Source organism: Callospermophilus lateralis, chromosome 5, assembly GCF_048772815.1.
Source record: "Callospermophilus lateralis isolate mCalLat2 chromosome 5, mCalLat2.hap1, whole genome shotgun sequence".
Taxonomy (NCBI): Eukaryota; Metazoa; Chordata; class Mammalia; order Rodentia; family Sciuridae; genus Callospermophilus; species Callospermophilus lateralis.
The window spans coordinates 94,589,804-94,614,107 of NC_135309.1; the positions used below are offsets into that span (position 1 = coordinate 94,589,804).

Sequence of the window (24,304 nt, forward strand, 5' to 3'; positions counted from 1 at the left end):
TCATTCCTTGAACATTTCACCTCAATGTGGTGTCTCATTGTTTTGATTTGCATTTCCTTAATGATTAGTGGTGCTGGATATCTTTTAATGTTTTTATTGATCATTTGTATATTTTCTTTGAAGAAATATCTATTCAAGTCTTTTGCATATATTTTCATTGGTTGGTTGTTATTGTTGAATTATAGGAGTCATTTATGCCTTCTGGATATTAATCATCTATCAGATACATATTTTCCAAATATTTTCTACCATTCTTCCACATGGCTTGTCTTTTCACTTTTTTTTTTTTTTTTAATACCATGGATTGAATCCAGGGGCACTTAACCACTGAGCCACATCCCCAGTCCCAGCACCCCCTGCCCTAACTTTTTGTTTTATCTTGAGAAAGGATCTAGCTGTTCTTTATAGCCTCCCTAAGTTGCTGAGTCTGGCTTTGAATTTGCAATTTTCCTGTCTCAGCCTCCTGAGCTGCTAGGGTTATGGGTGTGTATTACCACATCCAGACTTTTAACTCTCCTTAGTATATTATGATGCACCAAGGATTTTAATTTGATAAAGCCCAATTTATCTACTTTTTCTTTTGTTGCCTGTGTTTTTGATGTCATAACCAAAGAATCATTGATATTGGACATCTGTATTGATTACTTTCTTCAGTTTTCATTGTTGTTTTCTAGAGTGAACTGTTAATTATAAAGTTTGGCACACATTTTATTTAAAAGCATAGATATTTTACTTTTGTTTTCAATTAGGAATTGAACTCAGGGTTCAATGAGCTACATTCAAATACTTTTTTAATTTTTAAGGGTTTTACTAAGTTGCTGAGGGTCTTGCTAAGTAGCGAAGTCTGTCCCCAAACTTCCAAACTTCCAAACTTCCAGCCTTAGCCTCCTGAGTCATTGGGATTACAGGTACGTGCCACTGTGCCCAGTGATATTTACATATTTATGTTGTCAAATCTATCATCCTCTTATGAGCTCTGACTTGGTAATTATGCTGAGGAAGACTTCCTGAATTCTAAGATTGTAAAACTATTGAATGATATATTCTTTTAGTAATTTTCTTTTACAATTAAAACTTTTAACTTATTTTGAATTTATTTTGATAAAAAATTTGAAGTCTGTGTCTAAATTTATTTTTCCTAATTAATTGCTTTTACTTCTTTTACAGTGAAGAAATAAATACTTTCTTTATATGTCACTGACTGCATTCACCTTGTGTGCCCATTTCTATCCATTGTTTGGCATCTATCCAATTTTTCTTCTTAAAAATACTCCTTCAGCTATCCATTAATTCATTTTAGACCAATTTCTTTTAAATTTCTTGTTTATTCCCCTTTCTCTTCCCACTGCCTTATAAGGTGTATTAGTTTTCTATTGCTGTCACAATAAATTACTTCAAGCTTAGTGGCTTAAAACAACACCCATTTGGTATGTCACCTTCCTACAAGCCTGACATTTAGGTACAGTGTGGTTCAACCCAGTTTTCTGCTTAGGGTCTAGCAAGGACTCCCAAAATATTATCAGAGTGGTGCTTCTTTCTTGAGAGTCTGGGGATGAATGGTTCTTCCCCATTTGTTCAGGTTGTTGACCCAATTCAGTTCCATGCTTTTGTAGGACTGAGGTCCCTGTTTTCTTGATGACTGTTGGATTGAGGAGTCATCTCAACTTCTAGAAGCAACCTATGTTCTTTGGTTTATTACTTCATTTTTAAAGCTAGTCATAGTGAGTCTTTCAACTACTTCAGATCTCTCTGACCCCTCCTGCTTTAATACGTTTGCTTCTAAATGGAGAAAAGTATCTAATTTTTAGAGCTCCTGTGATTATATTGGGTTCATTGCATAACTCAGGATACACAATTTTCAGGCTGGTAACCTTAATGGTACCTGCAAACTTTCTTTTGTCATGCAACATGATATACTCATAAATTCCAGGGAAAAGGACATGGACATTTTCGTGGGCCAGTCTGTCTCCATACTCTTATATTTCACATCTGTTATTTTTGTATTTCACTCTTATATTTCTGGACAGCATCTCTCAGACAGAGTATATGATTAAGCTTTCTAAATTATGTTGTGACATGATTTTTGTCTTCACAGGAAATAGAATTCTAAGTTCAAAATAACTTCAGTTTAGAGTTTTGAAGGCCTTGCCCTTTGGTATCTAGTGTTTCTGATGAGAAATTTGATGCTAATTCATTATTCCTTTAGGTTAGATTCTTACCTTTGGAAGCTTTTAGTCTTCTTTATTTTTTTCATGCTCTAAAATGTCTTGTTTATGTGGCTAGGTTTGTTTCTTTTACCATTTATTTTGCTCAGACCTAGGTGAATCCTACCCATCTGGAGACTTTATGTGTTAATCTTTAGTTCCTTGTAATTTCTCATTTCTTTGATAATTTTCAGTCTTTCCAACATTTGCTGTTGTCTCTGGAATTCCTATTAGATATATGATAAATTACTCCTCTATGTTTTTTCCAAAATGCCTACATTTTTGCGTGAATACTGTATGTTCTGGAATGTTTCCTCAATTGAACCACCTTACCATTCTATTATAATTTTAACTTCTGCAAACATATTTTTAATTTTGACAGTCTTTTCTTATTCTGACATTCCTGTTTCAGGATAATGATTTTTCTGATACCATATTTTCTTGAGTATGTTTTAGGAAACTTATTTCCTGTTAAATTTATTTCTAGAAAGTTCACATTGCTATTATTAATCATTATATTTCATAAATATATTGATTTTGTATGATAATCAGCTGCTTTACTGAATTCTTTCATCAATTACATTCTTTTATACTCTTGCTTTTTCCAGGTAATCATATCATTAATACATAATATAAATTTTATGTCATTTTTTCTTGACTTATTGCATCACTGATGAGAATTTCAAGAATAATATTGGTAATTGTTTTAATGATGTCTAAGGCAGACCTGCTAATCTCATTTTTATTTTGTAATAGATGATCTGACTTTAAGGTGTAGCAGGGCACAATGTTCCAGATAGATTACTTCCCCACCATTCCTTTAAGAGGATATTCTGTTAAAAACATTTTAGTTTTACATTTTAAATCTATTTTCACCAGATTATTTGCCCATGAAAGGACTATAAACATCTCATAAATCCTAGTTTTAGAGACCAGATTTGAGAAAAAATTTTATTTTAAGTATGTTGTCCACATTTTAAAAAAGTATTTCCTGTACCTGCATTATCTATCTTATTAGAATTGAATATTTGAATATTATTCAGTAACTTTTTAAAATTGAGATGATCTCCTTCATCTAGAATGATTAATAAATATTTTGAATTTTCCTTGCACTTTAAAAATAAACTTCACTTGATTATAGTAAAATACTCTTTTAAGACATTATCAAACTGATTTTGCTAAAGTCTACGATTTTTTGCACATATGTTTACAAATAAACATCAAATATGAGACTGGTATTGGAGATACCATGAGCCACATGCTATCTCTGTCATCACTGGGCTTATAGTGAAAAATTTTAAATGCTTTTTTAGGATGCTGAAGGTTGTGTTACCTTCTAAAAATAAGCCCCCAAAGTCTCCATTTTCCATTTTCTCTGCTTTGAGATTAAAGAGCAAAAATTAACTGTTAAAGAGTTTTTAAAACTCCTCCATAAATCTAAGTATGCTGGATGATTATAATTTTGTGTAAGTACTTTTAGCATTTTTTTTCAGTTCTGTTATTTACCAAATCCAGTTTTCTATCTTTATTTGTTGTTTTCCTTGGAAAGTTACTATTGTGTTTTGATAGTACATATTTGTTCATGAAGTTGTGTAGTTAATAAATTTTAAACCTCCCTTTTAAATTACCAATTTTTACTGGCAATATTCTTTCTTATTACACATCACAGAAACCCATGAATTTTATCGATATTGGTAAAAAGTAGCTTAATATGAGAATATTTTATCATTTATTAATTTTATCATTCTTTTAAATTTTTTGTTGCTTTTTCAATAATCAGTTATTTTGTTCTTCCTTTCCAACTTCTTCAAGTACATGCTTGGTTTATTTTCATCCTTTATTATTTAAGTAAAATTATTTTCTTCTAAAGCTTGATTTATATCTTATATTTTCAATACAATATTTTTCAATGTCATTACATTCTAGTGTATAATTGCAATCTATTTTCCTTTTAGACTCAGTTGATTAATAAGGTCTTTTAAAATTAAATATTTTATTTTTAGGGATGCTATTTCTTATCTATTATTTTTTAGTTTCTATTTTATGATGTTTACTTGCCCAAATTCATCTCATCCTTCTATGACTAATATATCACTTCCTTCAGGAGGCCTCTGCCTGGCTGTGTTTTTCCTTCTCTTTATATACATCCTTTACACATAAAGTATTTGTTTATCCTTCCACTTTCTCTGACCCCCGCTCTCAGGCTATTTTATTCACTTTTTAAAATTTGCTGTTTAGTTCATTTGTAAATTTTCCACAGCAAGATTACATTCAATGCAACAAATATTGAGACCTATGCATCATAGGTACAAGGAATAGTATTAAATGGAAGATAGAAGTCTTTCAAGAAATTAAGCCTAATAGGAAAAAGTAATAACTCGACTTGTACTCAAGATAACATCTGTGTACTAATAGCTCACAGAAGTGGAAAATAAAGGACAGAAATGATCAAACCCATTTCAAACTGTACTGAAGAGGAAAAAGGAAGGGATGGTTTGGGTACCACTTCACCGTAAATAGCCTAATAATCCAACCCAGTGACAATTCAAGTATATAGTCCATAGCACCTGCCTCAGAATCACTTGAACGGTAAGCGGAAAACAAATCCACACTTACTGAAATTAGAATGGAGAAAGGAGCATTTAGACCTGTGTTTTAAACAATTCCCCGGGACATAGGACATCCAAAGTTTTAGACCAGTACGAAGCCAATTTTCTCAGATCTCTTCCCCAGTTATCACTCCCTCCTTCTAGGGGGAGGGCGGCCTCCGGAAACTCTTCTTGTCCCCTCCCTCGGAGTTGTCCGCCTTGTCTCAAGTCACCCAACTTGGGTCTGCAGGTCTCCACGCGCGGGAGCAGCCGCCGCCCGCCGCCCGCTCCACACGCGGAGAGTTGCAGGATGGTCCGGCAAAGGATTGGGGGGGAAAGCATCAGGGCAACCTAATGGGTGGGAGGGGCAGCAGGAGAGCTGGGCAGAACAGTTTATTTGATTGACGCGAAATTCCTCCAATGAAAATGAAGGGCTCGTGAAGCTTCCGCCCTACCGGGCAAAACATTTAGCAGCTTTCAACCAATCCAGCCGGTCCTAGAGGCCGCTGAGGTCGTTCGAGTCTGTTGAACGGCTTGTGGAAGTCGTGCTGCGTTGGGTAGGGGTTTAAAATCGTTCTTGAGAGGAACATCTCTGTCCGAAGAGAAAATGAGTTTAGCTCTGAGGTCGGTAATAAGGAGGCGGCAATGCCCACACCCCGAAGCCGGGCCCAAGGGCGGGTGTAGGGAAGGGAAGCCATTTGCAGCCCAGGCAAGGAAGAGGTTGCAGTTTGGGACCAGCGAAAGGAACCCCGGCCAACCTGTCCGGACCCCTCACTCAGGGGTCCTGGGGTCCCGCAGGTGATGAGCCCAGAGCTTTTCAGCAAAGGCGGTCATTTCTGTCAGAGCGTTGGGCTTGCGTGGGCCCAGAAGACAGGTTTTGTTGCGAGCCAGGAGGCAGTGAAATATCGCGAGGTTTCTACCGGTGTTTGTGCGAAAAAATCAGGCCCTGGAGGCTCCCTTCCTACCGTTCCCGGTGCCTGGTGTATACCGCAGCTAACGTAATCACTCACCTGTGAATGTGGGAAAGAACATAAAAGCTTGGTATATTCCGAGAGAGTCATGCTTTACTTGATAATTGGGGAACCATTTTAGTGACTTCGACTGGCATTCTCACCTAGATTTCGTTTTTGAATTTCTTGAGCTTTCATTCAATTCCAGTCTCTGACCCTCTGTATGTTGCCCTCTCGGTATTTAGACGATGTGCTTTATCCACAAAGTTATGCCATTCTAGAAACGTGCATTGCTGTGCTTAAAGGCAATCGTGGTCCCCATTGGCTGTGTTCACGTGTGTGTTCTGGAGTTGGACTTTCTGAGGCTTGGGAAGGGAATGAATGACCCCAGGAATGCCCAGATTTGTGTAAAGTCAGGTCACTTGTAAAGGAAAATCAGCTTTATTATACTGTTCCTGCTGGTCACTTTCTAGCTATCTCGTCATTTTGGGGGGTATGTGTTAAAGACCAAAATGACTTTGAAATGTAATTGGATGACACATTGGAATACTGTCAACTTTTTTTATATGTCAAAGTTTTACAGGATTCTTCCATGTTTTAAAACTTGTGCTTATACACGTGTTGCACCCTCATTTAAAAACTTGGACCACTTTATAAATTGGCAGCTCTTAAGGAGTACATCTCTGATTTTAAATTTTGCTTTTTATTTTTTTAAGCATTTCCAGAGTTTGTTAGGAGAAAGAAGTTTTAACATATAATTTACATGTTAAGTGAAAATTACTTTTCACATTTTCTTAAAAAATTAAGTGCAAACATTATGTAGTATGTTTTGGTCTCTAATATTTGTGATATCTTTTGGCCTATAAATATTCTGGTTGATTTGTTAATATCAGTGGAAGAAATTACAAATAAAGTACCAAACTGTTAGAAAAACATAATCTAAAAACATTGTAAATTTAAAAATTTAGAATGCCAAAATAATTTTATAAGTCATAGATAAATTACATTGTTCTTTTTTAGGTAGAAATTTTAAGAACTTATTTAAAAGTACTATCAAAAGTAAATGAAGTATGTAATTATTATCAATTATTAATTTCATTTGGAAACTTTTTAAATGATTTTATAGAATGTTGTGAATATGGTATGGGTGCTTTGGTTCTCAGTTAGTACATACTTAGGAGGGAAGAGGGAAAGTTTGATATTATTCTTTTAATAATAACCTGATATATAAATATTCAGTTTTGGGAATACAAATTATTAGCCCATAAGTCTAGCCTTTTAAGTTTGAAATAAGCAGGGCTTTAACTTATAGGGAAAATTTCTTTATGATTCTCCAAAATGTTTCCTTTTATGAAACTTGCAAATTTGGGCTGGGGTTGTGGCTCAGTGGTAGCACGCTTGCCTAGCATGTGTGAGGCACTGAGTTTGATTCTTAGCACCATATACAAATAAATAAAATAAATAAAGGTCTGAAATTTGGAAAATCACTCTGTAGCTAGTTTGCAAAATATATTTGGATTAAAGTGAACTAAAGGCTTTTCTTTCCATTTCATAGAAGTGAACTTGTAGTTGACAAAACAAAGAGAAAAAAAAGAAGAGAACTTTCTGAGGAGCAGAAGCAAGAAATTAAAGATGCTTTTGAGCTATTTGATACAGACAAAGATGAAGCAATAGATTATCATGAATTAAAGGTAACTAAATTAAAATATTTTTCTATAAAATGATTTCCTTTTTTGATAGTTTAATATATATTTCTAGACAGTTATTTTAATTAAACTGATTTTGGAATTATAAAGCCATTTTAAGCACTCACAAGTGCTGTAATAGAATGGAATCAATTCCCTAGCATAGCTTTTAGAAATTCTTTCATTTAATTAATAAAATGAAATATATTTTAAATATAAAGTTATTTTAAAAGGCATTTTAAATATAAAAGTTTATTCCTGTGGAAGGTGATTATTTTTCATTCACATAATTAAACCATTTCAGAACATGGAGTTTAAACAGTTCTTATCATATTCTTCTCCCAATGTTGGTTTCTTTCTTTTGTGGGAGGGGGATTACTCATACTTTTGAAATTAGAGGAACATTATAAGTTTTTGCATATTACCTTTGTTACATATTAGTAACAAAGTACCAACCTACTTTGTTTAGTGCACACTATAAATTGTTTGATACTTGATGTTGATGCACACTAATGGGGATAAATGTCAGTCTTGAGGCTTGGAATTATTTATAAAGATAAAATGGAAAATTGGTGTCTAGGGTTATAGGGGTCTTAGAGAAGGATGGCATCTTGAGATTTTGAGTTTTCTTTAATGGATAGGTGAATATAAATGTGTACTTGGTAGTTTTAATTTTGGTAACTTTCTAAGGGATTTTTAAATAGAAGAATTCCAGATAGGAATAGGAACTATACAGTGACATGATAGAACATATAGAAGCAATGATGAGTCCATAAATCTAGCTTTTTTAATCCTGCAGTCCTCATTAACTCTCTTTTTTCTAGTTGTTCTTTTTTTTTTTTTTTTAAATTTGGTAATTACCCACATTTGTTCTATTCTTCCTTTATAATGTGTCTTCCATTTGTTACCATTGACTGTCTTGGTTTGGGACTCACTTCATAGCTGAATATTCCTATGTTGTTTCCCCACTTCTAGTTTGTCTTGTATACTACCATTAGATTTAGATCTTTCTTACATTTTCTTTCCATATTGTTCATTGCTGACAAACTTTTATGCTTCTTTATTACATACTGTATAAAGGTTCAGATTCCTTTCTTTCTGTTGAATGCTTCCTATATTTCTATTACTATCTATTTTTCTCATTTGCTATTTGCTCTCATCTATTTGAACTCTTCTTCTGATAAGGTAAATAGTTCTGTTCACCTCAAACCTATTCTTTCTTTTAGTGTGTTTTTAATGCCACTCATCCTTTCTAAATGTCCCATTGCTACGCTTTATCTATTCATAAGGGACAACTTGAACTCTCCAAGTAAGACTTTGTTAACCAGTAACATATTACTCCATTCTGTTACTAGCAACAAAACTTCTCTTTCTGTTTCCTTCATTGTTAACCTCAGGATTCTGGACCACTTCTTTAGTAAACAGTCATTGAGGATTTGATGGTAATTCTTAATCCTTTTGTCTCTTCTCTTATATAACTTTCTAATACTTATGCCATGTCTTTTCTCTATTTTGATTCTAATTCCTTGAGAACACATATGTTGTTGAAATTATACTTGTGTTAACTCAGTACATTGTAGAATATACAAACACTTGTTAGTCATATAAAAAAGTAAAATATAAAAGAAAAATATTTCTATTAAGTTTCAGTGGAGAAGAACAACTACATTAACACTGCTATTTTAGAGATATAAAACATTTAAAATAATTATATTTTATTAACATTATTTCTTAATATGTAAAATCTCAAGAATCAGAAATCACTTTTGTAAAGAATGCTTTATAATTTGCTTTTCCCTTTTAATCCAAAAGGTGGCAATGAGAGCCTTGGGGTTTGATGTAAAAAAAGCTGATGTACTGAAGATTCTTAAAGATTATGACCGAGAAGCCACAGGGAAAATCACCTTTGAAGATTTTAATGAAGTTGGTGTGTATTTTAATAATCTTTGTAACCGGCTGTTGTTGGTAAATTATCTAATTAATACAAGATTTTTCCTTTTTTAAAATTCTCATGAATTTGAATTTAAATTCTTAAAATTCTCATGAATTCTCAAGAAGCAACATGATTATAGAATTTTGTTATTCAATGTTGGTGTATAATATAGCTCTTATCCAGGTTATCTTTTAGTGCTCCTTTTTTCCTGGTTTTCAAAGAAAACATATTTATAGCTTTGCTGTGAGATTTATAGTTTTGTCTTCATTTTGTTCTAAAGATTCTAACAAGGAACTATTGTTTTTTATGAAAAGAAGTTTTTCCAAGTAATGTGTATTTATTTTATGTTAAAACTAAAAGGGTGATCAAAAAATTATTTTCTCTCAGTAAAACAGAAAATTTGGTATCCTGCTGTGTGGAAAATATTTCCCAAGAACTTTTTGGCATGTGATTTTTGTTGGCAAAGTGGGAGAAGAGGAGACTTGTAGCAGTTAGTACCTTTGGCTGTAGTTGAAGTACATGCCTTCAGGTTGACAGAGTTTATGAGGGACTACATAATTTGGATAGACTTGATTTCAGTGAATAAAGTCATCTGTTTAGAGTTGAGGGTGGGGAGAAGATTATAGTGAGGGAAATAATTGGCTGACTGGAAGTAGGAGAAAACATTTTGGAACTTCCAACTGAAGATAATGGACTTAATGTAATTAAATTTTGTATAGTTGATTTTAGTGAATTATTTATAGCATACATAGATGAGGCTTTTTCAGAATGGAAGATTCTGGAAGGCCAGGACTTGGCTATTATAACTTAAATTGCCTAGAATGTTAAACATAGAATGTATAAATATTCAGGTTTATTTCAATTAAATTATTTTTTTTAAACCAATGATAACACTTTGTATGAGTCATAATACAAGCATATCATATAGTTGTTTTCAGGTATTTAAAAAATTTGGAAACAAATGCAGTTGCGTGCACACACACACACACACACACAAACACATACACGCCCCTTATTTTAAATATTCAGCAAAAAGCAACATGGGAAGCAAAAAGAAAAATAGATTTACAGTAGTTATTATTTATTATTTTTTCTTTTTCTCTGATTTGAAAGCTCAAACCAAAAGTGGTAGAGACTAAAGATAAATGATAAATCTAAGAGAAAGAAACCACAATATAGAAGAGCATATGATTGTTTAGAGAGGCAGCTTATCCCTTTTAGGAACATATTTGTTTTTTTTCCTCTAGCTTGTGAAAGTATTTACTTGAGAGGAATAGTGTCACCTTTCTTCTTCTGAAATAGAAGTTCTTCTGAGGTTTATAATTGTAGTATTTCAGTTTCAGCTCAAATCATTTATAGAAATAATGTGTTAGGATATTTGGAAATGATACTATCAGGAAAGAGCAATAATTCCTTTGGATGGATTACCTTGGAACCAGATTCCCTGGGTTCAGATGTTGGTTTTGTCACTTACTAGTTATAAAACTTGATAATTTTACTTCTCTGCATCTCATTTTCAATTGTAAAATGGGGATAGTTGTAATGTCTCATAAGGTTCTTGTGAGGTTTAAATAAGTCAGTAATATTTGAAGTGCTTAGAAAAGTACCTGACATATATAAGTGCTACTAAGTGTTTGCTATTATTATTTTAAAAAATAGACTTTGTTTCATTTGTTTTCAGTACCTAAAAATATATATGCATCACTGGGACATAAAGTGTATCCTATTTTGCATATATTTTTCTCATTGTCTTTTTCATAGATGCAGACTATTTTAAGCACTATTATTATCATTAATAATTCTACACATCATTTCATCTTAAATGAATACTTTTATTTTGCACCAGGGAATGAACCCAGGGGCATTTAACCACTGAGCCACATCCCCAGCCCTTTTTGTATTTTATTTTGAGACAGGATCGCCTAAGTTTTGCTTAGGGCCTTGCTAAATTGCTAGTCTGGCCTTGAACTAGTGATTCTCTTGCCTCAGCCTCCCAAGCCACTGGGATTGCAGGCTTATGTTACTGTGTCTGACTAAATGAATATAATTTTAAAATTATAATTTTAATGGAGACCACATGCCCATTTTGTTCCTATCTTTTCCTGACACCCTGTCAACAAAACATAAATACTGGGTTCCTTCTAGAATAAATAGCTATGATAAAACTTAAGCTCTGACTCTCAAAGATCAACCTTTTGACGTGCTCAACACATATTTTGGCTATTTTAAGGCCACCTATTGAGTAGTAGTATCCAATAAAGCTTTATTACTGTTTGGGTATCAAACAATCAAGAACTATGTATAACACCCATTTGTTGATTACTTTTAACTAATAAGGGATCACAGATTAATTTGTTTTATGCTTTGTGACAAGTGACTCTAAATCAGTACATTTGAGTCTTAATTTTCTGTAGTGTTCCTTTAGATATTTCCCAATGAAGTCTGGCACTTAATTGGGTTATAATACTAGGGAAAAAAACACTTAAATATATTTAATCCAAGTTTAGAGTCAAGGCAGCCTGAGGCTAATGAGTGCAGTAGGTATTTTAGGAATTGCTGTCTTTAAGACAAATTGGATGTTTGTATTTCATCTGTTTTTGGCATATATTATAATTTAATTGCCTATTTAGAATGGAATATTGTATTTTCATTATGCTTATTTGACAAACACTGAATTTTTTGGCATTATGTAATATACTGATGTGAGGAAGGGGAATTAATGAAAAGTTACCAAGAGATTCTTCTTTTCAGAAGCTTACAATTTACTACATCTTTGGTACTATGAGATAAAGTATAATTTTGTCAAGGATGGGAATTGTCGAACTATAGCTCTTGGGACACATTTAATGGCACTCTGTACACTTCCAAACACATTCTTTTATGTTGCTTTTCTGCTAACATAGCAGTTTTGACAGAGACCTTATAGTCCCCTGCAAAGCATAAAATATTTGCAATCTGTCCTTTAACAGGAAAGATTCCTCTGGATGAGAAATTGAAGATGATTTTCTAGAGGGGACTTCTAATTTAGGCCTTTAGAATGTGAATAAGATCTCCAAGGAGAAGTTTTCAGGAGTAGAGAAAAGGCATCATAGGCATACAAAACAACAACAAAAAATGATACTGAAACTATTGCAGTTTGGGAAACTTCAGTTAGTGCCCTTGGCTAAAGATTGGGAAATGACTGGGAAAGTAGGCTTGGACCAGATTAGTAAAGTATGGCATAATACTGAGTTCTGACTTTAGTTAACAAAGCATCATTAATAATTTTTAAGGAATGGGATATGATGTGTTTTAGAAAGATAATTGATGAAAATATAGTAGACGATTTGGAAGAAAAAGATTGTAGACAGAAAGTACTAGACTTTTTATCCTGATGATGAGGAGGATAAAAAGGAAAGGGTTATATTTAAAAGTTTTTTTTTTAAAAAAAACTTCAGAAATACAAGAGCTAATCATTGATGATGTTTATGGGAATATAATTTAGATATTTGAAGTAGGGGAAACTAGCTGTTAATGATGCTTTTGGGGGCCTAGTGGACTGGGATTCAACAAGGAGCTACTATGGGGATCATGGAAGGAGTTTGGAGTACAGCATGCTGACCTTAAGTAAGTGTGATATGTTTGGACAGAGCCTTTGAAAAGGCAATGAGAAATATAGTTGATATTTCTACCATGACCTTTAGTCATTTTTTTTATTTACTTTTAATGTAATGGTTTTGAATTTTCTGTATTCTAAAGTGATTTTTATATGGGTAAGGTCTAATTATTTTGATGAAGTACATTTCTGATAGTGTAGTGAAATCATTTGAAAATAGACACATGAATAGAAATTTGGTATTCTGTAAAATAAATGAAACTTATCTTAATTGCCTGTATGACAATTGACTTATTTCATTGGAAAAAAATGTTCTTATAATTAAATTTTACTTTGTAGAACAGGAAAAGAATGTGAAAGCATGGAGGATAGTCACTATAAAATTATATGCTATTTAATGTTTTAGCTGTTCGGAATTATGGGCATTTTAATTCCAAAGAAATTTTTATTCTAAGAGAGTATTGATACAAGACTATATAGACACATAAATCTGAAATAACTAACACAAAGTACTAGTGGGATAAGAATTTGTACATCTTGGAGCCCCATCTGTTCCCCAGATCACCCTGTTGCTTCTTTAAGTACATTAATACTTTTTTGCAAGCTGCTTTTTTGGTTCACCTGTCATGTTAATTATTTAATTGGTGAAGAAAATTTCTTAACACTTTTTTTTTTCCTTGTCCTGCTTTTTTGTTGGGACTAAATTCAAAATAAGTTGAGTATGAGCCATAGAGTTAAGTGTGGTATTTTATTTTGGTGTTATGGCTGTATATATGCCAATTCCTTTTTGACTGAATATTTATGAGCTTTGATGATTTGCATACTTGTAGTAATATACTTCAATTAGTTACTTAGAAGCCTATTTGGATAAAATTAATGGATTAAAGTATTGAATATACGTGTGGATGACATAACATCAGCTTCAATAGGTGCTTGTTCAACTAAATACAGATGATGTAGCAGCAAAACAACTTGTTGAGAACTTGGATTGTATTTTTTCATTTGGGGTTCATTTAAATGTTCTAGTATTTCCTATCTACAAGCAGTTGCAATTTTCTAAAGATTCTAAAAGTCTCAACAGGACTAAGTTACTTTTAATGGTATAATGAAAATCATATAAATAACCTTTTCTTACAGAGATAGAATAGCATGTAGAATAACTTCATAAGTGTTTATTTACATATTTTCAGAATTTTTTCTAGTAACTTAAAAAAATTATAACACAGATTTTCAGTTCAGTTTTCATTATTGTGGCTATTTATTGAAGACAGAAAATGTGGAAAATATTTAAGCTGACTGTATTGTTATATATGATTACATTTAGTACATTAAAGTATACTATTACTGTTAAGGTCTGAAATCACATTTATTTTCAGCAAGTTGTTTGAGAGTTATTATACTGAGCAAACTGGATATGACTTTAGGGAGACCTCCTTTTCAGAGGGTTTTGTTTTTTCTTTTAAATATAGCTTTCTTACTATAATCAGATTTAATCCTTTTAACTTCTCACATTTTGGAAAACCAAAAGTTTCTTCTACTCATGAAGATGTTAGTTGAATTTTCATCTACTGTCCGAGATTATACCTCTATCAATGATGGCAGTGCTTTTTGTTAACTCCTCAGGTCTTGTGTTGTTGTTTGTTTTTAAGTTAGATTAAATTTGATGCAGAATAAATGTATTAAGTTTAGTTAACAGATGGCATTAATCTAGTTAGCTCTAAATATTTTCTTGATATTTCTAGAAGTAGGCTATAAACTGGATTTATTTTTGCTTGATGTCAGTGGAACCTAGTGTAATTCTTAGTACAGTTCAATAGTAGACATTAAATAAATAAGGTATATATGTAGTCCTTTTTATTTTTTGCATTTTTGTGATATACATAGTTTTGCATACCCTTATAATAAGATAAATTGTTGACATTTAAAATCTAAAATATAGATTTGATTTTTCTAATTTTAAGCTTATCTATGAATTTTATGAATCTAATTTGACATTTTATTTATAACTATGTTAGACTAAATGTTGACAGATTTGCAGTTTTTCTTCTTATTTAATATTTAGTTGATTTCAAATACAAATGCTTTTGTGATTATGCAGGTTTTGTTTAAAATATATATATTTTTAACTGTAGTGACAGACTGGATATTGGAAAGAGATCCACATGAAGAAATACTGAAGGCATTTAAACTATTTGATGATGATGATTCAGGTAAAATAAGCTTGAGGAATTTGCGACGAGTTGCAAGAGAATTGGGTGAAAATATGAGTGATGAAGAACTTCGGGCTATGATAGAAGAGTTTGATAAAGATGGTGATGGAGAAAGTAAGTTTTGCATAAAACCCATTTTCCAAGTATCCTTGATATCACACATACACTAAATTTTTCTAAAACTAAGTGACTTTCAAGACCCTTTACAAACTTATCATTTCTTTCTTTCTGAGACAAGATGCCCAAAGTGGGCAACTCCTAGGCTCAAATAATCCCCTGCCTCAGCCTCTCAAGTAGCTAGAACTACAGTCATGAGCTACTGTGCCTTGCTCTAAACAGTCACTTTTTGTTCAGTGTGTTATTCATCTTGTAATGTCATATTTTTGCTTAACTATTTGGCAAATTCAATTTAAAATGAAGCAGATCTTTAAAACCTACTGTACAGATTTTAAAATTAAGTTCCATACTTCAAGAAGTAGTTTAGTTTTCTCTGAAGATAAAACATCACCAAAATTTTAACCACTCAGTAAAATTTTATACTTTAATGCTTTTTCCCTCAACCTACATGCATTTCTAAATTAAGTTATATTTATTTTACTGTTCGAATGTTTTTAATCTGTCTTTCCCTTGTTCACTGCTCTGTCCTAATTCACACCCTGATTTCTTCTTAGCAATTTTGTAATAGCCTTATTTATTCTTTGCTTGGCTACCTATTAGGAGCAGTGTTCTGTGTGCTGACTAGTGCTATACAATGAAACAGGCAGATGTGGTTCCTGCCCTTACTTTGCTGTCTTTTACAGCCTTCTAATTGCACTCGGTGTACATAAATCTCTAAATTTCTTCTTCAGTCTATTGATAGCATTATTTTCCTAAAATACAGGTTTGATAATACCATTTCTGTGTTTAAACATTTTAATGGTTCTTCATCGCCCGCAGAGTAAAATATAAAGCCTTCTATGATCTGTCCCACTTTAAGTAACTAGTTTTATTTCCCACTGTATTCTTCCACTTTTCTACTTTAGCTCTCACCTCCTGTATGTACACACATTGACAGGATACTCTGTCTCCTTTTTTGTGCAGTGCCTTTCATCATGCTGTTCCTTAATCTTAGAGTGCTCTAATTTGCCAATTTCTGTCTGCTAAAATGTTATTCATTTTCCTGGGTACATTTTAAACACTAGCTTTTCCTCAAAAAACCTCCCCTAATGGTGTGTTTGAATTGAGTCTTCCATTGAGACTCATAGCATTTACAAGAACAAATTGCTTTGATACTTTCATGTATTTAATATGGATTTTTTTGTTTGGGAACTAAATTTGGTTAGAGGTATAAACTATTTTTTTGTATTTTAAACTGCTAAAGATCATACTATTTTGCTGCTTCTTTTGTGGACTTTAGTAATTGCTTTTGTGAATTTTCATGCTGTCTAGTTTTTAAAGACAATGAATTTTTAAAAACTTATGTATAAAGCAAAATAAATATGATGTATGTGGAGTTGCTACAAGATAGACATAAAGCTGTGATAATGGTATAATATCATACCCTGATCTCCCTAAATAAACATAGTACATATCTTTTTGGAAAAAAGAAAGCAGCATTTCAAAAGATGCTGTGGACCATATTTTAAATAATGATGATTATTGCTAACATTTATTTAGCAGTTAGATTTGTGCTTCAAGTGTAAATCTTTAAATTATAAAACACATCTGTGTTTCAGATTATTAATTGTGTCACCTAGTTTTCATAATAACTTTTGTAAAATATAATATTATACCTTTACATACATAGGATAGATGCATGAATAATAAATGAAGAAGCTAAATCTTTGAGAGATTAATAGCCTACCCAAGATTATCACAAAGCTAATACAAGACAGAACTGGAACTGAAACTCAGATCTCCTTAATAACAAAGAATGTGCTTTTATATATAATACTTTATTGCATCTTGTGCTATAAAACAGAGTGTTGACTAGATTTCTATGTTTATGGAGTTTTAGAAATGACATACTAATATAAGAAGCAATCTATCAACTGGTACTTCTGATGCTAAACTTTGTTTTTATCCCTTTTAAAGACAGATGTTCTTTAAGGTATTTATTCTGTTTATTTATTCCCTGTAATTCTCTAAAATTCTTATTATAAGTAACTTGTAATAAGATTTACTCTGTGAAATTATTGAGTTATGAAAATTTTCTTAAAGGCAGCAGTGTGGAAGAAAATAAATCCATCACTTGCTTGATTCAATAAATATTTTTGTCAAATGCTTGTTTTATGCTAGATTTATGAGACATTGTTGATAGAAGTTATAAAGTTAAATGTACAAAGGTAGCACTGATTCTCTTCTAATTGTCTGAAAGGCTGATAGTAAAGTATCTGATTCCTCTAGCTACTTTCTCCTTTTATGTTTTTAGGTATGGAATAGCTTAAAATACTTTGAAGAGCTATCATACTCTAAAAGTATATATGTATAAATAATATAAACTTAAGTGTGTGTGATGAAACTTAATTTAAAACTTAAGTAGCAGAGCAAGAATTTTGTAGATTTTGAATATTTTAATCATGACTCTGTTATACTGTTAAAATGATATATAGTAAATTCATCTAAGAGTGTTCTTATTATGTTCTTTTTCTTAAGAACATACAATCTTGCTACCTGTTTTGGTCTAGATGCCTCAGTCTATGTTTACTAATCAGGGGTTCTTAAAAGGAGGTGAATACTGATTAAATTTTGAAAAGTTTTTATATATTTGCACTTTTAAATATTTATTGGGGGGACATAAGGGTCATAGCTTTCACAAGATATTCAAATGTGGTTATTTAGCTCCATAATTTAAAGATCACTACTCCAATTTCTAAGATCCTTAAAGGTAGTGTGAGAATGTTACAGAGTTTGTTCTCACCACATATGTTACAGTGCCTTGTAAATGTTTAATACTGAATACATATATTCCTGGTTTTCTATCAGCTTCTGAACAACTCTTTCTCCTTAACTTGAAGTTTATTTTTGCTAGGTATGCATTATTCTTTTTCTGTTACTGTATTTCTGATGGTATTCTTCTACTTTTGCTCTTTTTCCACCTCTTTCAAATTCCTTCTTATTTCAAAGCTCAAATAATGGTTTGCTTTTACCTAATTTCTCTCATTAATAATTATTTTTTCCTTCTATAATAGATATTTTTCAACACTGGTCTGTATTTTAATAATAGGTCATATTTTATGTTAGTAACATGTATTCTCTGTGTAAGGTATAAAACCTAATTGACATAGTTATTGAAACTGGTTTTCAATGTGATTTCTGCAACTAGTATATTCTTATTTATTTATTTATTTTAATTAGGTATACATGACAGCAGAATGCATTTTGATTCATTGTACACAATTGCAGCACAACTTTGGAACTAGTATATTCTTTTTATTCCTGATGTACATGGTTGTTTCCTCAACATTTTTAATTGGTTAATTTTTCTAACTTTTTATTATGTATATTCTCAAACAGAAAACTGTTTAATTATTACAATGAATACCCCTGTACACCTGCCTAGATTCAGTAATTAATATTTTACTGTATTTGCTTTATCCATGAAATGTTTTTTGAACCACTTGAAAATTTTTACTATATCCATGTCAAAAATGTTTCCCCAATATTTTAACATTATTGAGAATAAGGATTACTACTAAGAATAAGAATAACATTAATAAGAAAGAATAAGGATATAGTTTTGCACCTCAGACAATTATCAATAATTTTATAGTATTATTTATTATCTTTCTCACTTCAATTTAGATATATTACAAAGTAAGAACCTTAGTGTCTGTTTTGATTTATTAGATAACATTTAGTGTGGTGTTGGCGTTCTCTAGACACTTAAAAATATCTGATTAAATTCAGTGTTTTTATATTTTGTCATTGAGGATTTTTAGAATTAGAAACAATCTAAAACATCATCTGATTTTCATTATATTCAGATGAAGAAAATGAGATGAGGAACTATTCTTGGCAGAGGTATAACTAGAAGTCAGGTCTTTTATTTCTCAGTGTAGTTTTTTTAACTATTATTAAAATTATCAATAATAGTTTGTGGTTTAAGGGATGTTAAGTCTTGGAGCCATAAACTCATAAATTCACCTGTTAGATACAGAACATTTTTTTCTGAACATTTTTATTAATTTGGGTTTGCATGTATATACTGTGTTTTTAAAATTGTATTTAATAAGATTATCTGATTTCCTGTTTATTTCTAGGTTATTTCTTAAATAATATGCCCTATAAATTGGAGATTCTTATGGACATTGGTAAACTTACAAGTAGTTGTTATCAATGGATTTTCCCCCCTACATTTACATCTGTATTTTATAGTTGCTGTATTTCTTTGATAATTAAGATGAAATCTGTATTTTTCAAATTGCCATTTCTGTTGATGCTTTTGAGATGTGGTGACCTAGTTTCAGTTATTTTTTTTCTTTAAAATAAACTTTTAAAAGTTCAAGAAGAACAATTTGAGTTTTTAAAAATTTAATTTTCATTCTTTAGAATTCTACTTATTTACATGCAAGATATGTTTAAGCTTATTTGTGAAGGAAGAGTTTGCTAAGTGAACTAGTCGAATAAAGATTATAAAGAGGAGTTGTTTAACCATTTAAGAAATTTAAAATGTCATGTTTTTGAACTGTTTTATCAAGTGTATACAAATGCTTTGACTGTGATACTGTCTAAGTAACACATAATATACTGACTTTTCCCTGGTTAATATTATAGAATACTAATTTAGAATGATTATCATATGTATTTTCATATTCATAAAGTTCTATTTAATAAACATCTTTTAAGTTTTTAGCAAAGAAGTAAAAGCAAAAAGCCATCAACTTACTATAATTTTGTATAATATAAAATTTAAAAATTAATATAAAATGATTGTTGTATTATTTGCTGAACAAATAAGGTATCTATTTCTGACTGTTTTATTTTCTTTCTTACTACAGTAAATCAAGAGGAGTTCATTGCTATCATGACTGGTGACATTTAAAGAATTACAAGGATAAACACTAAGAATGTTGAAGTTACCATATTACATTCTATTTTTTTGTGCCTGGAGCAATGTTAAAAAGAAACCTACTTAAGTTCTTATTCTCAGAAGGACCAACATTAAGCATCTTCTGTATTTATGTTTTATTGTTAACTTTCTTTGTATGAGCATTGTTTAACTTTGTATTCATAATATAGGTTTCTATAAAATTTTTAAAAATCAAATCATGGTACATATTCTTTGCAGATTTTTTTATTTAACATTAGTCATTTCTTTTGGTGCACACTTTTTTTTAGACTTTCATTAATGTTTATTTATTAGTATTCTAAAGTTTTATAAATTTTCTATTTTACTTTGCTTTCTAAAATCTTTTAACCCTTTTAATAGAATATTCTAAAATCTTTTTATATTTTTACTGGTTTCTAAAACAAAGATTGAAATACAAATAGTGATAGAATAATGAATAATACCTTTATTTCCATCACAAAGATCTCATCAAATTTTACATTCTGTTTCAATATTAGATGACTCAACATAGGCCTCATTTCTTATATTTAGAGTCATGCCTTTCTATTTAGAGGGACTAAACATTGTGTATATGGATTTGACCTGTTTAACTTTGTGTTCTTGAACTCCTTTGGCATGTTAACATAAGAATGAAAGTTAAATCTGAGTATTTCTTCCTTAACCTAATTGAGTGAGAAAAGTTTGAATCACCTAACTTCATAAAAAAGTGAAAGATTTAAATTTTGATCATTTAGAAAATATGAAAATATAAAATAGTAAGCTACAGAAATAATTAAAGGTTATGTTTAATGAAAATAAAGGAACATTCTGTGATTCACCAGGAAACAGTAGATAGACTTTTTCCAAGTATTGGCTCTTCTGCCTTGTAAAAGTTCATTAGGGGGAAACAAATGACTACAGGAGATAGGTCATAGAAAAGTGGTACCCATTCCAGGCCTTCACTAATATGTTTCCTGATTATATGGGCTTTCTTAGGAAGGAAGTTGGGTTGTCTATTTCAGTGACCTTTCTTTAAACTTCATGTTTTAGATTTAATATAATTTGAAGTACTTTTAAATGCTGTGAGCCTCCTAGAGTATTGTATTAAGAGTTAGCCATTAGAAATTTAATAGAAAACTAGTAGGGATTACTAGAACAGTGATGCTATTTCAAAGAATTCTCTGGGAACAAGTTAATTGTTCACCTTGAATAGAAAATTTGAATGTAAAATCAGTGTTTATAATAATAATCATTGATTCAGAGCAACAAATAGAAATTTAAAAATTTGTACTACTTGTACTGATGATTGCCTTCTGTGTCTTGATCATGAAATATACTGATTTCCAGGAAAGTGAAGAATAAAACATTAAAGTAAGTCTAGACTTGCTAGTCTATCACTTTATTGGAACAATACCTTTTTTGTTCCCTCCTACTTAAAGAGATATCTTGTTTTTAATATAAATACTTTCTTTCCCTCAGATGCCAGTAGTTCTATTTTTATGGTGGGTTAGGGAAGAATGCTCACTGTTCATGTTTGTGTAACCTTTGTCTTATAGTAGAATATGAATTATTTGTCCATTTCTTCTAGTGTTAATAATCAGTAACTGTAGAGTTGAAAGGCTTATAAAGTTGGATAGTAGAGGTGGCAGTATGAAGAAAGAGTATTTTCTGTAAAAAAAAAAAAAAATAAGGAAGGGGCTGGGGTTGTAGCTCAGTGGTAGAGCCCTTGCCTAGCACACGTGAGGCACTGAGTTTGATCCTCAACACCACATAAAAATAAATAAATAAATAAAAAATAATGGGGGGAGTGGATATTAGTCATATTTATCTTTAAAATCACAACCACACTTATCATTCAATTGCATTTCATGATATGAAAAAACGTATTTTCTGCTAAACTTCCTTAGCTCTTTGCTGCTATACTTCCTGGTGAGCTTTGCTAGCTTGAAATTTATCAGCTAAGATCTTTTCCTTCACTATTGTTATAAGCCATAGAGTTTATTTTCTAAAGAAGTTATGTAATTACTAGTAGCTCTTAGGATTTATAGTCGTCTGGGTAGGTAGTTGATATGGGGAGGATATAGAAAACAGTTTGTTAAGCATTTACTATATGGTAGTGTAAAAGAGTAGGAAAAACTTTTCCTACACTTAGTTTTTATTTCTGACATCAGATTTTCTAGTGGACACCAAGTGGCAATTTATAATTCAACTAAGTTCTGACACTGTCTCCAAAAGGTAGTGTCAGATCCAGCAGCTTAAGGACTTGGTTCCACAAAATTGCCTCATGCTTCAGATGGAAATCACAAGCTTGAGGTTGTTACCTATGCTTCTGACCCATGAGAGCTATAATTTAGAAGTTCCTGCTGCCTACTCCTTGGGTTAATTAATTTGCTAGGATGGTTCTCAAAACTGGGAAACACTTATGTTACTGGCCATTATAAAGGATATTTAAAAGGATACAAATAACCAGCCAGATGAAGAGATAAAAGGACACATTTATGGGATAAAGGGGAGCTTCTAGCCCCATTCCAGGCATACTATCCTTCAAGCACCTGTAAGTGATAGGTATTTTGGAAGCTCTCTGACCCTGGGTTTTTATGAAGCCTTCATGAAATAGGCATGATTGATTACATTGTTGACCTTTGGTGGTCAAAGGAAACTTCAGCCCCATTCCCTTCTCTGGAGGTGGTCGTGGGAGTGGCACACTTCCTGTCCTCCAATCACATGGTTCATTCTCATGGTACTATAATTGGAATGAATATTGCTCAGGGGAGGCTGACAAGAATAAGCAAACTGGAAATAGCATGATTCTTTCTCTCTTCTTGCTTTCCTACTTCTGTCCTCTGTTCCTTCTATTAGTGGAGCCTAACAAAAATTCAGCTGGCAAAGGAGAAATATAATTTTGACAGTCCCAACTCTAGTCATGTTGGAGTGTAGAAAAGAGATCTGTGCTATGGGGAGAAAGTAGCTCGGTAACTAGCACTGCTGACCATAGATTTTATTGGAAAATTTGAAAGTGAAGCTGCTTGGTGTAGGTGAGCTATAATTTACAGTGGGTCAACAGGTGTAAATCAGAACTGTCCCAGCAAACCAGGTTATATGATCACTTGATCTTTGTGAATCACTTTTATTTGAGAAGTTATGTTTTATTCTTAATAACCTAGGATAGATACTGTTCGATTGTCTTTTATGCAAAACAAAAAACAAAAAACCACCACACACACACACAAAAAAACCCACCAAAGTTTAGAAGGCTTAACCAAGGGAATAGGCAATAACTTGAGTTGGAATTTGATTGCACGCTTTCTTATTTTAGTGTACTCATAACCACTAGGTGATACTTTCTTCTTACAGTGATTTTTATAGATTCTCTTAAGATGTAATGGATGAGACCTTTAAAACCACAAAACATAAAAGAGAATTTGAGATTCAGAAGCTCAGCAGCAAAAACATTTATTAAACATTTATGCTCAATTTAGCAGGGCATTGTATTATGTTTTATTCCTTGTGAGTAAATGTTTGGTGTCAGACCTCTGGAAGTTTATAAACTTGGATAGACTATATTTTTACATTCATGTGGACAACATTGAAAAAATAAAATACATTAATTTAAGAATTAAAATTGCAGTTTTAAATATTTATTGAGAAAGTACATATTATTGAGTAGTAAAGACTTGAAGTTTTCATTTTGAGGATAAAATTTAGGAAAGTATTTTTTTCAAATTAATATTCCTGATAAGGTTTTATCCTAGGAATTGCTTGAAATGAAGGGAACTCTGGGTTTAGGAGAATGGTTGATAAAAGTTATATGGGAATGTCTTTAAGGTAGTAAGCAGAGAGGAGAAGGGAGCAAAGTTTATGAACCTGGACCTGATAGTCCTAAAACAAAGCTCTTGTAGGTCTCAGTGGAGCTGTGGTGGGGCAGGGTGGACGGGGAGGGTGATGGTGGTGATCAGTAAATGTCATTTTAATAGTAGGATTATAAATTGTTCAGAATTTGGGAAGCAGAAAATCTCAGAAAAATGTGGCAGTCATCTGGGTAAAAGCTTAGTTGAATGTTGGAGATCTTTGTTAAATAGCCTAGGTTCACCCATTCTAGTAGAATAGATT

At 31.8% G+C, this 24,304-nt stretch overlaps 1 protein-coding gene across 1 annotated transcript; it reads left to right on the forward strand.

Annotated features, from left to right (window-relative positions):
• The first annotated feature begins 5,271 nt into the window (after nucleotides 1–5,271).
• Cetn3 (centrin 3) lies at nucleotides 5,272–20,412 on the forward strand. Its single transcript, XM_076857026.1, has 5 exons — nucleotides 5,272–5,416; nucleotides 7,298–7,433; nucleotides 9,240–9,354; nucleotides 15,088–15,279; nucleotides 20,145–20,412. The coding sequence occupies exons 1-5, from the start codon at nucleotides 5,400–5,402 to the stop codon at nucleotides 20,186–20,188; spliced, it is 504 nt and encodes a 167-aa protein (XP_076713141.1). The 5' UTR covers nucleotides 5,272–5,399; the 3' UTR covers nucleotides 20,189–20,412.
• The last annotated feature ends 3,892 nt before the right edge of the window (nucleotides 20,413–24,304 follow it).

What these genes read in the sequence shown, in the direction of transcription:
- Cetn3 (XM_076857026.1), top strand. An exon ending in TGAAGATTTTAATGAAGTTG is followed by an intron (nt 9,355 to 15,087) that starts GTGTGTATTTTA and finishes TTTTAACTGTAG; the next exon opens with TGACAGACTGGATATTGGAA. An exon ending in TAAAGATGGTGATGGAGAAA is followed by an intron (nt 15,280 to 20,144) that starts GTAAGTTTTGCA and finishes TTCTTACTACAG; the next exon opens with TAAATCAAGAGGAGTTCATT.